Genomic DNA, 16,709 nt, shown 5'->3' with positions numbered 1-16,709 from the left:
GCGGCGGCGCTGACAGCGGGCGGGGCCGCGCCGGCGGCACCGCCCGCCCCCCGCTATAAGCCGCTTTGCCGCTTTCTCCCTGGGTCTCACTCCCGCTCCGCGCGTCCCTGTGGCTGCGCAGTGGAAATCCGCGCCGGGGAGCTGCTGAGGGGCGCCGGTGTCATGTGAAGGCGCACATGCTCCGCCATCCACGCACCACCCCCCCTCTCTCTGCTTCCTTCGCGTGTTTTTTTTTCCTAGCGTAACTCCTTTCCGTCCCCCTCCCCTGCCTCGCCATCAGCCACCCGCCGCCCAGGCGACCCCCGCAGGGGCTCCGCGGGCGGGCGCGGGGCGGCCGCCAGGGAGGAGGGCGCCCGGCGGCGGGCAGCCCGCGGAGCCGCGCCCCGCGGAGCCGCCTCGGAGGTATGGTTTTCCCGGCGGAGCAGAGCTACGGCGGCTGCCGCCTCCGCGGGTGCTGAGACGGGATTTTCCTGGTGCGGTTCCCGGGCTCCCAGCTTCATGACTGCGCGGAGCGGGGAGCCAACACCATGCGAGGTAAGCGGGCCGGGGAGGCGGGGGCAGGGAGGGAGGCTCTTTTCGGGGAAAACTGCCGGGAAAGGGGCCGGACAGCAGATTTCGTGGCGGGGGAGAGGGTCCGGGAGAGAAAGTTGATGGGTCGCGTCCCCCAGCCGGCGTCGCTGCTGCTCGCCGCGTGTTGCCCGCACCCGCGGCAGGGCGGGGGCACATCCCCGACGTACCTGTGTGAGAAACGGGGCTTTTCCCTTTCGCGTCGGCCTGGGCCACAGCGGGCAGGGTGGGAGGGAAGGGGCAAGTGGTTGGCAGTGTCTGTGTCGTGGAGTCCCCACCCGCAACTGTCCACGGGGCGGCCTCGCCCTCGGCAGGTGGCCCGTAACGGCAGGACCCGCCTGCCTCTTGGTCCCGGGTCGCTGGCGGCACGGGGAGGGGCTCGCCCTTCCCTCCCTAAAAGTTGTTCTCAGGACTCTTTCGCTGGCTTCACTCAGCTCCCCAGCCGGCACGTCGCTTGAGGGGGGAAACCTTCCCCAGGGGGTTGCTAATGGGGCGGGAAGGGTTGCTCGGACCGGGACCACCTTCCCCGTGCCCGCAGCTCTCTTCAGCAGCCCCCCGAACACCCTGCGCAGCCCTATCTTGGAGGACAGCCAGAGACTCTCCCAGAACTTTCAGCCCAACCCGGTGAGGGTCCCGCCGGAGAGCACAGAGCATCCCCACCGACGGGAAACCCCCAGGCATAGAGAGCTGCCGGGGTTCTTGTCCTGAGGGTGCCGCTGGGGCTGGAGGGGGGCTGGGTGCTGTGACTGGCACGCCGGACACCTAAGTGGCTGCGGAGGGGTGTGGGAGACGTGGGAGCGCGTTGTTTCCGCGTGTCCTAGGGACAAACTCCGCTAAGCACCTTCCCCGGGTGAGGCGAGCACCGGCACCGCGACGAGAACGACCCCCGCCAGCCCCGCGCACCCACCCCCCATCTTCCACTCTACCTTTTACCGCCCAGTTCTTCAGCCCGGTTGTTTGCCTCACCCCGTGGCGTGCTAAAAGGGCAAAAAGTAGTCTTTCCCGGGCGCGGAGGAGGGTGAGGAGGGGAAAACGCTCGGGGTTGACAGCGACATCGCGTGCAGATTTCTTGGGTCCCCGGCTTGCTTTAATGAATGGGGGCGCACACGCTAGAAACAACTTTTAGCCAGGATTTCTTCTTGTGGGATATCGGCTCCTGTAGCTGTATGCGTTAACAGCGCTAACAGATCACGCGTGTGTCTAATTTTCTTTAAAGGAATTGTAACTTTGACATTTGCGCAGAGAAACGAAAAAATTCTCTTTCCCCCTGCGTTCTTAGAAGATAGGGTGTTCGCTTTGGGGCATCTGGCAAGAACTTGCTGAACAGTATTTGCCTTTCATAGCAGCAACATGAAACGGAGAGAGAGAAAGCTCTCAATTCTGTAAACCGGCCCCTGTTGCAGCTTTGCTCCCCCCCCCCCCCCCCCCCCCGCCCTTTTTCTGGTGGGTGGTGTTTTTCGTGTCTGTTCTCTTTGTGTTTCCTCCCCACCACGACCACCTCCCACTCCGGAGCGCATCTAGTGCGAGCAGAGTTGATCACTGGCTGGGGGTTGTTTTGGGAACATGCCCGTCAGTGCCCCCCGGGCAGAAGCCCACTCTCCCCCGTCCCAGGCAGTTTGTCCACCCGAGCCACAGCCGCCCACTCTTCTCTCGCCCCCGCCCCCCATCCCCGCCTCGGGCCGGCCTCTTCTGCCCTGGAGCCCCCCTTGGCAAGGGCAAAGTGAAATATCGTTCCTCTCCTCTGAACCTTTCCTTTAAAAGAGAGCGGTGCCGGGCAGGGAGAGGGAGGCGGGTCTCCCCGCACACCTGGCGGGGTGTGCCCTGCTCCTCGGCCGCCCCTTAAACTGTGCTGTCCGATACTGTCCGTGATGAGGTGCTGCTCTGCCCCTCCAATGCAGGTTTATATTTGCGTTATAGTCAGGCTTACTCAACAGGGAATTTACGGGTGTGGGAGGGAAAGGGATGGAGGGAGGAGAAAAACAACAGACAGGCAACTTTCACCCTCGTGCAAAACTCATGTGCAAGAGGTTACTGAACTGATGCTTTACATCAGGTGTACGTCGAGACGAGAGCAGCACTTGACACCCCCTCAAGTGAAAAAGAACATTGTATGCTAATAGAGCATCTGTCCGTTGCATTCGTGGCTTTCCTAATAAAGGAAAAAATGTGTATCACAATTAACAGATTGTGAGCTTTCATGAATTAATGCTTTTAGACAGTTGTAAGCTTTCTTGTGAAGTTATAGTTGTTTTCAACTATGTTATTCGCTCTTGGGTTTGAAGGAAGAAGCTCTCTTCTTGCACATGTGAGCTCTTCCCCCAAACTTTCCCAGCTGAGCTGTGATCATTCCAAGCTGCAGTTGATGCACTCAGCCCAGCGTGTCTGGGATGTGCGGGGGCTGCTGTGATTCCTTACCTGCTCCATGTTGGAGATGGAGGCCAAAGAGCTTCTGAAAATATCCAGCCTGTGTTACTGCCTGCTGCATCTCAAAGCACTGGGCAGTCACAGGGACTGTCGGTCATCCCATCCCATGGAAGCACAGCTAGCTTTGAGGCACACCTCAGCTGTCATGTCACTACATCATAGTCACTGGTCATGTTCTATCTAAAATAACCATTCCCTGCACTTCAAATCTTGGTTTAAATCCTTTTGAGGATACATAGCTGTGGTGACTTAGAGCAGAACAGTATTCTGGTACAGGAGGCTGAGCACTTGTGCTTTTGGTGCGCCCATTGTCATGGTAGGTCTAAGTGTTTCACTTTGAACTGGGAACGGAAGTTTGGGAGGTTGATGACTCTTATACCTATATTTTATAGAGGCAAACATAGGTGTAAAAGAATGACATTTACAATGAGTGTTCAGCACAGTCTTCCTTCCACCTGTCCCACTCCTGACAACATCCTGTGAAGGGGTTAAGAACATAGAAAGTGTATTTAAGTATATTTACTCTATTTATTAATTTTAGAAAAAGGACTGCAAATGCACTGAAATTATTGTTCTGCTTAACTTAAAAGAAAATAAAACTTACTTTTTTAATCTTGTCATTTAATTTTTGTTAAACCAATTTGTAAAGTTTAAACCTCTTACAAGTTAATTAATTCTGTATATAATACAGCTGATGTACAAATATTAAAAAATTACCAAGTGGCAAAAAACCCAATGTTTTACTCCGGGCACATACTACCTGCACACACAAAAACCCCAAGTTCGTGATCACAATTATTTGAGTTGTGAAAGTGATATTAAAGCAGTTGTACAGTGTACCCCTTTTATTGAACAAGAAATATTTAAGCTTTCAGTGGGGAATCTTACTAAAAAGCTTTGTCTTTAATTCTTTAAAGAAAAGGAACTCCACAAACCCTGAAGCCAAGGTGTTTGAGCGAGCTTTTCTGTGTAGTTTTCTCTCTTTAGTGTCAGGACTGAGCAATGATACATATTACATAATGTTACATAGTTATTCTGTTTTCTTAGCATCACTGAAATATTTGTAAGTAATTAGGAAAGTGTGAATCAAACAAATCGTATCTGCAGTACTGCTGAGGGAGCTTATTAAGTAACATATACAAATAGTCTGTGTAACTGAGAAAGTTCTCGTTGATTTAATAGATGGGTGCAGGGAATCTTTATGCGTTCATTAAAGCAAAAGAAACTTATTTCATGAGTTATTCCATGAAAAATAAATATGAATAAATTTGGAATACATAACATTAGTATTCTAAAATATGTCAATGAACACAATGACTATTTAAAATGAAGGTGTTAAGAGAGGAGCAATACTGATTTCGACAGACTTAGGACCCTACCCCACCATAGCGAAACCTGTTTGTCATCAGAGCGTGTTGCATCCAGCTACTACTTACCCGAATGGTGTTATTTGACTTCATGGAGACTCCTTGATATGTGATGGAACACAAGCTTCTGGCATTAGGCCTTTGCAGGTCAAATTTTAACAAATGTTAGAAAATCATGAGTCAGTAGTAAACTATTACTGTGTTAGGTAATAAATACAAATGTGTGTAGTTAACATAGAGAGACACCTCTCTAGAATGAACAAAAATCAAACCTGAAGCGTAAGAGCCTTTTTGTACCTCTGCAATACTTTTACTTTGAATTGCACCGTATTTACATTCCAAAGGGTATCTTGCATTTATCTTTAATTGTTGTATTATGTCACAGTGCTGGGGGCGGGAGGGGAAGGAAGCACATAATGAAAATTCAACAGTAGGAAACTACCTGTTTTAATATCATTAGAATTTTTACCATAGAAAATAAATTTTTTTTTCTGTTGTTTTACATTGTTTTTTTTTTAAATGAGACAATTGTTTTTCATGGATAGAAGTCTGGTGACCTGTGATATGACAGTTAATTTAAAAACTATGAAAATATCATGTGCATTAGCCAGAAACAGTTTATCTTTCATGGTATAGAAAATGTCTGACATCCACTATTGGCCTTTTACAAATATAGTGACAAGCAGTAACTAGGTATGATTTACCCGTTTGACAATACAGTCGTGATTGCAAGTGGAGATCACTTAATTTGTGTTTTGTGATTAAAAACTGTATCAACATTTTTGGGGAAAATATACCAGGGGAAAAAAAATATATGTTCTGAGTAAACGGCAAGTGAGAATTTCTGTTTAAAATGTACTTATTCTAACTAGAGGAAAGTCTTCACGGTGCTATTATGGGTACTGCTATACATTATATTGATGTGTGCTTATCAAGAATTGTATGGATGAAGTACACCTTCAATAGTACTGTGTGTTATTAAACAGTTTCAGGAACTAGGATCTGCCTTAATATGGACACTGGTTACCTGATACAGGAAAACAAAATCAAATGACTGAAAGATTCCCTTCCTCTCAAGCAATGCAATGAATTCACAGAAATCAAGGTCTGTGCTATGAAATTGAAGAATGTATGCTTTGTAGCTGAAGACAAAAGACGCGCACAGGAGTAAATATTGATTGAACTAATAATCAGATGAATAGAAGGGAGCTTTACCGGTGCACCAGTATAATGGGTTGTGTTAACTAGCCCTTCCGTAGTCCATATGCTGCCCTTTCAACCCGCAACCCTATGTGTTGAGCTTTTAATGAGGGAAACCACAGGTGTTACAACGGCATCTATGGTAAATTGGGCTAAATATAATAGTTGTATAAATAACCAGTTGTAGTTACATAGAACAAAAGGGAAATTATTTAAAAGAAAACAAAAAAGAAGAAAAGAAACTTCGAGCATTACTATGCAAGGATGAGGTAACAGTAGTGCATTGGTGGTTATGTATTTTTTTACACTTCTAAGACACTGTCCTAGATCACTTGCTGTTGAGCTTAGTAATAAACCTGTTATATCAACTTCAGCCAAAGCGTAAATTTTAAGAAACCTGATACATCTGAATTTAAAATCAGTTTCTTTAAAGAGCAGTTTTAACAGCTTTGAGCATTTAGCACAGTTGGGGCTTTCCATAATGACTTTCATAGACGAACTATAGATGTCAAAATGTTGTTCTTTGTGCTTCGTGTTTATAAAGTTCAATGTTGTTCCTTCCGATTTTGTATGTAGTCTGGGCAAAGTCTGCAGTGCAGATCTGAAAATAAGACATCACACAGTGTCACTGGGGGTGGCAGACAGAAGGTGTCTTTTGGATTGTGCCGTTTTCCTGTTTGTTTCTAATATTGCTTTCATGAGCATATTAGAAACTGATTTATGCACAGGATTGAGAATAGAATACAGCTGTGATGGCCAGGTCCTTGTTTGACTGAACAACGCTTACTCACTTGAGTGGTCCTATTGATGAGACATTTGGCCTTCTGTATTTTTGCTGTGTTGGAAGTATTTTCTATAAAGCAGAAATGCTCACGCTTAACTTTGCCAGACGTATTCTGCTGGAAATTTATGCAAACAGAATGACAGCTGTTTCTGCCTCTGCTACAAGTATATAGGCTAATTTAGTTTGACATAAATGTTGTTATTAAGCTGTTAATGACGAATTATTTTGATGAATTGTCAATTACCATGCATCTACAGAATTTTTAAGGAAGATCAACGCTTTTATTGCTGCACAAAAATGCAATAAATTTTAAAAATCATATGTTTATCTGGATCTGGATCATGGAAATTTAAAACCACATACTCATTAAAGAGTAAACGTCAAGTAATTATGCTTGCTTGACAGACAAACTCATTTTGAAAAAGTTTTCCTGTTACCATGGGCCTTGTTTATGCGAGTAGTTTGGTTAGATTTGATGGAGCTACTCACATAAATAAGGCAAACTGAATTTGAGGCTGTTTGTTCTGTGTCCCTTTGAAACCCAATGACTTGGGATTGTAAGAAACAAGAATGATTATAAAGGCTTACAGGAAATCAACATCATAAGAAGCACGCCATGTTAAAAAATCTTCTGCCCTGAAATTAAATCACCTTCCACTCCAAACTGCTTACTGCTCTTTGGTGCTGGAATATAGCTGTTGGCGTGGCTGGAAATTCATATTTGCCAAAAAATACGCTACTTATTTTCTCAGCTAATGCTGATATATAAAAGGTATTGAAAAACATTGCTTTTCTGCCAATTATCAATAAGGTACTTTGTTTAATTGTTATTCTGATTGCTGCGTTGCTGGTGGTAAATTGTGGCCAAATCAATCTTTAAGTAAAGATGAAGAAAATACATCTATTTGTAATATATTTAGACATGAATGTGCTAGACAGGGTAATAAGTGTTTTATCATGGCTAAAAAAGCAGTATAATTTTAAGAGTCATTTTGACAATTATTATAAAGTCAGTCTCTAAAGCATTCTGTCTTCTTATAGATGTTCTTGAGGTGGTCTCACAGTTAACTGATTCCTTTTAATTATGCATGGTCACTTAGAAAGTTTCCTGAACACAAAAACCACCTTTCACACTAAAATTATTCTTTTTATGATTCTTATTTCTGCTTCATTAATCCATAAGTAGCCATAAGTGATTTTATCCTTCAGAGTAACATTTCCAAACAAGACATGCATTCCCGTTGTATTTAATTTTTTAACTCTCTGAAGCAATCCGTTAGACTTAAAATATCTTTACTCTTGCAAGTAATACGTATTTTGATTTTTTTGGAGTGAAGGTGTTCATGGGGGGAAGAAAGCTAAATCAAAAGACAAAGCAGAAGTTGTTAAATTGCAGTTCAGTCTACTGTCAAAATAATGAGCTGTCAAGAAGGTAGCATATTATGTTTTGGAGCAGGTTGTTGTTGGTCTAAGATGAAATTATGGATCTCTTAAAATAAACTTCAAGTGTAAAAAGTGAAGACAAGGCTTCTTATAAATAATCAACTCTTAAATTACCATTCCCACTACAACAGGAGGTAAAGTGTGATAGGCTTTATGCAAATTGATAGTTTGAGGAGGTTAGGTTATTTAGTGTGCGCTACACATTCGAATGCTTACACTTGTTTGAAAGATATTTGGAAACTATAGACCCAGTCCCGGAGTTGCTGGCATGTTTCTGTTTGTTAACTAGCAGAGTGAAAAACTGTGGAGCAAACCATTTTCCAAAAGATTTATTTGAAATAATCTTTTTTGGAGGAGGACAGCTCAGTGAATGTACTATATGTAAACTGTATAAGACTGAGTTTAACAAAATTAAGGACAGTATTTTTGTTAAAAATGTTCTTTAGAGACATTCATGTGAGTTGTCTTCTCTTTCCTTCTTGAAAAACATGCCTGATGATAAACTGCTGCCAGTTAACTTTTTTTATTTAAGAGCCTGCGACAGGAGTGCTTTTTGGAAAACCTAATACTACACTGCTAGCACATTTTTCCTTGATCACTTGTACACTTCAGCAGTGCAGCACCAATTTTGCCTCTCAAAACAACATGGAAAAATGAAAGTTAATGTTATATTTCAGGTCCTGACTAAGTAGTGAAACAGGTGCTCTATTGTTCCTCTTCCTATTTGTCTGTTTGGAAGAAGAATGAAGCATCAAACTGGCTATGAAAAGCATTGCTTACTTCAGTGTGCATTGTTTGGGGGATTTTGTACAATATTTGGACAGTGAACTGTATTTAGTATTTAATTGGAATGAACTGAAAGAAAGGAGAACCCATGCACAGGAACTGAGGCCAGATATTCAAATGCAGTGGGAGCACAAATATGAACAAACGCAGCACAGTCTAGTGGCACAGAGAAGTAATGGCACTAGAGAAGAAATTTATTAATAAGGCATGATGCCATTCGATGATTTCATCTTTGTGAAGAAAACAAACCTTTATTTTGGAGAAAGTTCCACCAATGGCCCAGCAGAGATTCTTGTAGTTTGTTTAGGAGTTTATATTAAAATTGTCATTGTTTTCTTTCAGTGTATTTGTGAAAATTGTACAAGTACTGATTATTACTAGTGTATGTCAGTAACTCAGACTTCTCCTTTTAATGACACTAGCCATTCTCTCTATGCCAATACATACAGAAATGGAAATGTGATATAGGAAATATCAGCTTAACTGTTTTTTTAATGTATTGAAACCTATAATATAAATCACATTATAGATGCTATGCAAGCAGTAGTGCACCAGTAACCTTTATTAAGTGTCCCAAGTAGAATAGTGGGAGATTTGCATTGAAAATTAATGTTGCTTTCTATTGTAAAAAGTAAAAGATAGCAACATTTTTACTAAATTTTCTCATTCAAAAAACTACCTATTCTAAATAATATAAATTTCTCTCTAAAATCGTGAGTATTAAATAGTATGAGCTACTGCCACACATAGGTCAAAGAATTATCATTTATTTGAATTGGATGGACTTTACTGAGGAATCACAATTGTTAATATATACTAGTTTCCTCTTAGCCATAGCCAATTTTGGAAAATTCAGATTATATTAATCTCTCAAATGATTAAGTAGGAATAAGGAGGAAGATTAAAATAACAATGTCAATAGAGGCAAAGTATGGTTGATTAACAGCCATTGAGAATAACTCAAATTGTTCCACAGCTTAAATAATGTCAACATCATGTTCCACTGCAATTTGCAAAGCACTTCTGCATGCTTATGAAAGTAAATTCCGCATTCTGAACTGGCTGAGAATAAAGGCATTACCAGTGTTGTGGCAGCTGTTGCACTATTAAAAATGAAACTTCAAAAGTATCTAGTAACTACCATAATGTAGCCATAATTTAATTAATAATTAATGTATTACTAAAAAAAAAAAAGGAAAGACATTGCAGAAAACTTTGCATGCACTATCTACTCTGACATTTTGAGAAGCAACAATCATCACACAAAGATTTCTGGAGAAACTGTTCATACGTGTCAGTATATAAGCTAATGTATGTTACAGTATATTAAATCAACGGAGTGAAATCTGTCTGCAGAGCTGTGGTTCATCCAAGCTGTATCTTTAATTTTGAAACAGAATTCCCTATAGGCTTGGCTGGAACATTTTACTGTAAAACTAATGGTACAATATGGCTCATTGGTTGTTTACAGTCGACTGATTTTCAGATGATGGGAGAGCTAAATAACACTATCGCTTTGAGTTCAGCATCTACGTGGGGAGAGAATTTGCACTGTCTCAATTCAGGTGCCTATGCTGAGGTTTCTTTTTATCATTTTTTATCATTGATTTGAGTTTGCCAAAATTCCAGTATTTATTTTTATAAAAGACCATTTACCAAGATGTGTTCTAAATCAGCAATTGCTACAAACTCTAGTGGGAGTGCAATAAAGAGCAGGACACCAACTAAGACCTTTTTCAGACAGCTATTTTCAGGCTTCCAGAGAATTTAGGAGAAAAAGATTGTGCCAGCTGCATCATAAAACTGAAGGTGAGAAATACACGGTTTCAATGGGGAATTTAAGCAGGTGCCAGAGAAAAAGGGGAGGGAAAAAATATGGTGAATTTGGATAAACAAAAACCTAAATAGAAAGGGTGCTGTTTTGAAAGTGAGGGAGAGTGATGTGGAAGTAGGTGGAAACGTAAAGGAAAACAACAGAATATAAAAAGGAAGAGTGAGGAGATGGAAGGTTTTTTTGGTATTAATAGTCCTGTACTACAAAGGGCTGGACTTTTCAATTTACACTTATTGCAGGTGGAGTTAACTACAGCGGGCACGCTGTTAGAAATGAGAAAGAAAGAGAGAAGTGCAAGTAATAGAAAAAAAGAAGTGAAATAAGGAAAAGAACGAAGGTACAATATGAATGTATTCATTGCACTACTTTCTATTACTTGATGTTGCATGTAGATTTGTTGTAATGGGACTTCAAACAATTTGGTATTCAGCTAAATGCTAACATTAGACATTCGCTCCCATTCATGTCACTATGTATATCCAGAGCTACGCTACTCAGGAGTGCTGCAAGTTGGAACATCACATATACAGTTATGTAAGCTGTCTGTACAGGCTTGGCATTCACTACACTTCAGCCAAGTTAGTCATTTGCAAAATTAAAATGTCACTTCCAAAGTATGTCCAAACCTGATCTTTTTAAACTCTGGATCGAATCAAATCAGAGAGGGGGCGGTTCTATCTTTCTGTTATTTTTCTTTCCCTCATTCTTTGTCTGTATTTTTTTCAGTCACTTTTGTTAAAGAGCAGTACACTCAGAGAAGTCTTTAACACTAAACTTCTTTCACTTGTTAGAAAATGTGTAATTGGTTCGTTAGACCACGCATCATACATGCCCATGTATTACAGAAAGATGTTTTGTTCTTTTCACCCCTTTGTTCCTTTTACTTTATCTTTGTTTGGGCTATGCTGTAGGGAAGAAATAAACAGTTTGTTAAATCTTGGCCTGACTACATCTCCATCATGTACCTCTATTACATTTGTATGCCTGTAGCCTTGGAGATAGAAGAGGTGCTTGAGAGATGATTCTCTGCTTCCCTAGTACTGCTTGGTTGCCAGTACCTTGCTCTTTCTCTTGTCTGGCAAAAGAATTTGCCTGTGTCTTTGGATTTTATTTTTTTTTCCGAACGATCTGTTATGTAGAGTTCACCTAATTGATATAGTAGGCTTTTGGAGACAGTGGGAATATGTAGCAGTAAAGAGATAATGTCTTATCCGATTGCAGCAAAACATTTTTTTTGTATGATGGAAATAGTGCCTTTAGATCTTTTCTCCATGCTCAGAAGATAAACAAAGATTGCTCTTATGATGCTCTCCATTTCTCCAAGACCGGGGTGATTTTTAAGTATATAACCTTGACTAACTTTCCCTTCTGTAGCAGCCCCACAGAGCTTATTACAGAACCAAACAATCGCAGAAATCTTTATAACCAGAAAGAAAAAGGAAATCTGAATTTTCGGAAAACTACTCTGTTAGCGTAGGAGGTTCATTTACATGAATTCTCTGCTTTCTCACCTCCCCCCTGTAGTTTTCTGTAAGTCCTATGCATAAAACAGGCAGAGAGCCAAGCTGTCATCCGTTAACATCTATTTCATCCTTTCTTAGGATCAGTTGAGCTAGAGGAGTGTATATGTCTCAGAGGAAAATCTTTATGCTATTACTGAAATGTTTAGGAATGCATCAGATTTTGACCCAGTGTTAACCCACATTATCTTTTGGGCAGAAATGAGCAGCAGGATAAAATAATATCAGGCAGGCAAATGGTATTAAATGCATATTGTGATTTTTCATAATCGTCAAAATAGCATTTTTGATATATGTGTCGCTGTGGAACAAGTCAAAGGATGAACTTTTAGTTTACTGTAAAGAATAATATAAATTGTTTAGGAATTATTTTTCATTTAGGAATAAGACTATTTCTGTGAAACTACTGATCACTGTCTAGAGGCTGACTATTAGGGTATTTTAAGCAGTACTAAACCATTAATATTCTACTTACTGCTCAGGAAGGTAACTTAAAAGGTTTCCTATTTTAGATGTAGGTATAAATATGTTTCATGAGGGAACAGGTGCTATTTTGATACATTTATGCATAGAATGGTTGAACAATTACTTAAAAATTAAATAATATTATTTTCCCATGATGTGAGTTTAAAAAACCATCAATTTCCAATAGAACATGTATTCACATCCAAGCATACAAACTTACCTTACATATCTATGTATTTTTGTAGTTTATGATGAAGAGGGAAAAGACACTTTCCAGTCTTTTTGGATATCAGATTTCGCTCTTAGAGCTAACCAGTCATTCTGATGCGTGTTTATTTGCTTTGTTTTTTATTGTAGTTGCATATTACCTTTTAGATTATTACTTAATTTTTTTGTGCTGCATTAATTTAAATCCCCACCTCCCCTAGTTGTCAGTTACTTGTTGCTTCTTGGTACGTTTCATATTCTTGCAGTCTTCGTGGTACTTCATTTTGTGAGTTGCTTCTGTCAGAAGTATACTTTCACTGGCAAACTCAATAGAACACGGCCATTGAATATGTGTTTAGGCTGGACCTGGAATATGATCCTTCCACTCTGTTCCTTAGACTCACTAGAAAGGCAGGTTGAAGAAGAGTTTGTAATTGTCCATTCTAGACTAATCTATAGTTACACACACTGGTGGATGCTTTCTGTAGTGACATATACCAACTAGTCATGTACAAGACAGACAGAAAAAGTGTGCTTAAGTTAAGTCATTTATTTATTTTCTTCTCCTGCATGACTGTTTCTACCTATGTGAGAGGTAATAGTTCCCCTTCTATTGCAAGTACAGTCAGCATCTTTGTACGGTCAAGGAAAAGGAGCAGAAAGCTCTTGTGCAATGGAATTTTGTCAAACCAGTTAAATTAGAACTTTCCCAGGGGTTTTGCTATCTAGTGCCTTCATATGTGATGTATTCTTTACTTGAAAAAGGTGCCAGAGTGATGGCTCTTCTATACCCTGCAGAGATTTAAGACCTTTTGCTAAAGGGCTTTTTGGCACGTGAATAGTTGCGTGGGTGAGGTGACTGATGTGCGGTAATCCTTGTCAGGCTGACCTGACAGAGGTCTGGGGAGCCAAACTGCCCACAGCACTGGGGCTGTGTCTCTCCCATGCCATTTCCCTGTTGTGCCTCAACAGTGACCTTGAAAGACCCTTTTCCCGTGGCCGTTACAACCTCGGCCTTGCTGCTGACAGTGCCAACAGGGGTGCCAATTAGTGCTATGTGGTGGGTTTTGTTTTTCCTTTTTTTATGAACAAAGTCCATTGAGGCACGGATTGAGACCACCAGCTTACTTCACGCAGGCCACCAAGTTCTATGGCATTCTTATTTTGCTCAGTCACTACCGACCTGGCGTTGAACCTTCATCTGTAATCTGTAGACAGTCGCTGTGTCTAACATTAATTTGAAATTGTTTCACTTGGTAGGAGAAGATATTTGCTTCTGAAGTAAGATATGTTAATAAAGCATAGTATTATGTAACAAATGTGTAAAATACCTGAACTTGCTTCTTGTGGTTAGATACTGAATTTGAGTCTGCTTTTACAAAGTTCACAAATTTTATAAAAATTCTGAAGAATTGACCAGGCGTACGAAAAGGGTGCAGCAGGAATGATAGGAGCATTCAAATTTTATATCAAATAAAGAGAATCTTGTGTGTTACAATAAGCTTTGCAATCTAATATAAAAACTTGAGAGTCTCTATTCTGTTATGGGCTTCTCGTAAGTGATCTTAGGACATTTCTAGTTACTAGGGCCTTTCTGTCAAAAATATTTAGAGCATATTCTGACATATTCCAGACATCTAAGGTTTCTGAGATAGAAAATTGAGCTGAAAATAGAGTTGTTCTTAAGCATTGCAGGGAGCCCAGGGTGAAGTCGGTTGTTCTGAAACATTCTGTCTGTCAGCAGAAAAGTTACTTTACAGGAATCTTGATTTCTTTTTTTAAATATATGTGAACAAGGTTTTCTCAATGGCCAATGGAAGTGGTAATCACTACTCTCCATTTAAAACTATAATGCCAAATTTCAAGTAACACACACATATATGTGAGTGTATACTAGACTTGTCAGCGGAATACAACATTCGTGATTTTATGTTTTTGCAGTATTTCTAATATTTTAAAATTTTAAAAGACTTCATTCTTTTATTTTCATAACTGACCTGGAAATACATTGTACAATTCAGGTTTTGGTTGGGTGGCGGTGTGGTTTTTTTTCTCATCCCTCCTAGTGAAAGCCGTGATTCCCTCATAGTGAGGCATAAGTGTGTCTGCAACTTTAAATCCTGTGGTGATGAAGCTAAAGTTGAGGAAATATTAGAACTTTGTTATTAGCAACAGTAGACGGGAAAGCACAGGAAGAGCAGAACTGGCTTGTTGTTAAGTCATAATAAGGCTGCAGATTGGACTGTGGATATATCCTCTTAAAATAGCTGTCCGGATGCTGAAAAGAGTAAGTATTCTATTCTTATTTATTTTGAATGTATATATCCATGAAGAGGCTGTAGGAGGAATCATGTAAATGTTGAAACAGCTTAACAAGTTATGCCAAAAAAGATTTTAATTCCATTTCAGTAAATTCAGCTGACTACATTTCTGAGAAAGAGTGAAGGCTCTAAGGAGGAGGGGGGAGTGTATGAGTGAGTGTGAGTGATTTTGTGAAGCAGGGGTAAAGAAATCCGTGTTAAAGATGAGAGAATTGGGGGAGGGAGACACTTTAGCCTTTCCTTTAAGTACATCTCCCTCCTGAGTACATTTACTTCCATCACAATGGGCTAGAAGAGATCTTTGTTTAGTGGTGCAGTGCCCCTGAGACCTAATTTAGCTTTTATAGCAAATTCAAAAAGAGACAGAGTGAGCAAGAGAGACCAGAACAAAGATATGAGTTTGCACCGCGAATATTGATACTTGTGGGTTGCTTCTGCAAATCCTTTAAAAGAAATTCTCGTAGAAATGCTGACTTGGACTTTCTGCAAAAGGAAGGCTGAACTTTAGATATGCACATTGTTTCATTATTCAGCTGTGATAATGAGGAGACAGTATAAATGTGTGTTGTAAGGCAGCAGCAGCTTTGTTACTTTTAAATAACAAGGAGAAAGCCATTAAAGTCAAGTACAAATGCATCAAAAATTAATTTTCTTCTGAAAGTGCATTTATTTATTAAGTCATACTGTTGGAAGCATATATTGTATCTAGTTCTGTGAACATTACAAATATATTTTCAGGAGTCTCAAAACTTAACAATTCTGTGATTCTGTGACTTTTTTTATTCCTTTATTTGAGTGACTTCTCTTTGTTTGAGAGTTTGGAGTAGTTTCACTTTCTTCTAGCATGTAATTTTGCAAAGCTCACCTTTGGCCCCCTGGATTTAGGGCCGCCATGATGTTTTTGGATATTTTATTTTTTTCCTGTATTTTACAAGTCTATATTTTCATCATGAATGGAGTTTTATTACGTGTTCATGTAACCCCATGAATCTTACTCAGTAGGACCCATTTCCATAGAGTCTTGACATCAGAGCTCTGCTTTGCCAAACGACAGATGTGCTTTGTGAGTATCACTATTTTAAAAGTACAACGTGAAATAAGTTCAGATGTGGGGGGAATTTGCTTTGGAGTAATGTTCTGTTCTATTATCAACACACAAATGTTGCCTTGACATCTAGAGTTATGGACAGTTGCGGAAATATATTTTTGGTTAAAATGAGATGAGATTAAATGGATCACCCATTAGTTGATTTAACTTGAGGTTTTGTTGGTACTTTTATGGCTGATCCAGTTGTCCTGCAGGTTCATATTTTACTTGAACACTTCCTTCAAAGAGTGTTTGATAAATAAAACATAGGCTTGTCAACAACATATGGAAAGCTGATTTGAGTCAGCTCAGAAGTATGCATTTAAAAATGCATACTTTAAGGAAGTCATATTTATACTTTATTTATCATCTAATTTTGACAGGTTTCCTGTTCCTTCTCTGAAGACCACTCGCTAGTAAATATCCTACTTCCACAAACTCGTGCCCACAGAGGCGATCGCTCGTTTATGTCACATCGCCTGGCTGAAACTTGTTGTGGCTGTTGCTAGGCAGCCCGATTTGCACCAGCCAATAGCACCGTGTAATTCCCCTCAGCAGCAGATTTCAATTAAAGGTCTGGACATATAGCTGGTCTCTTCAGCTGGTCAGCCCCAGCAGTGAAAGGAAAGACTTCGAGCTCTGTGCTGTGCAACAGCTTGATTCCTTTAGGTTTTGTGTAATAAATTCAGGCTGGGTATCTTAGA

General features: G+C 40.5%; 1 protein-coding gene across 1 annotated transcript in view; it reads left to right on the top strand.

Moving 5' to 3' along the window:
- Nucleotides 1–113: 113 nt before the first annotated feature.
- Nucleotides 114–16,709, top strand: part of RORB (RAR related orphan receptor B) — a 148,521-nt gene continuing 131,925 nt past the window's right edge. Inside the window, exon 1 of the mRNA XM_063320394.1 lies at nucleotides 114–534. Coding sequence (XP_063176464.1) covers nucleotides 528–534 — 7 coding nt within the window. The 5' untranslated portion in view covers nucleotides 114–527. The remainder of the gene's footprint in view (nucleotides 535–16,709) is intronic.

Source organism: Chroicocephalus ridibundus, chromosome Z (assembly GCF_963924245.1).
Source record: "Chroicocephalus ridibundus chromosome Z, bChrRid1.1, whole genome shotgun sequence".
In the NCBI taxonomy this organism is placed as follows: Eukaryota; Metazoa; Chordata; class Aves; order Charadriiformes; family Laridae; genus Chroicocephalus; species Chroicocephalus ridibundus.
Note: the sequence above shows the minus strand (reverse complement) of the source record. Positions and strands in the feature narration are given on the sequence as shown.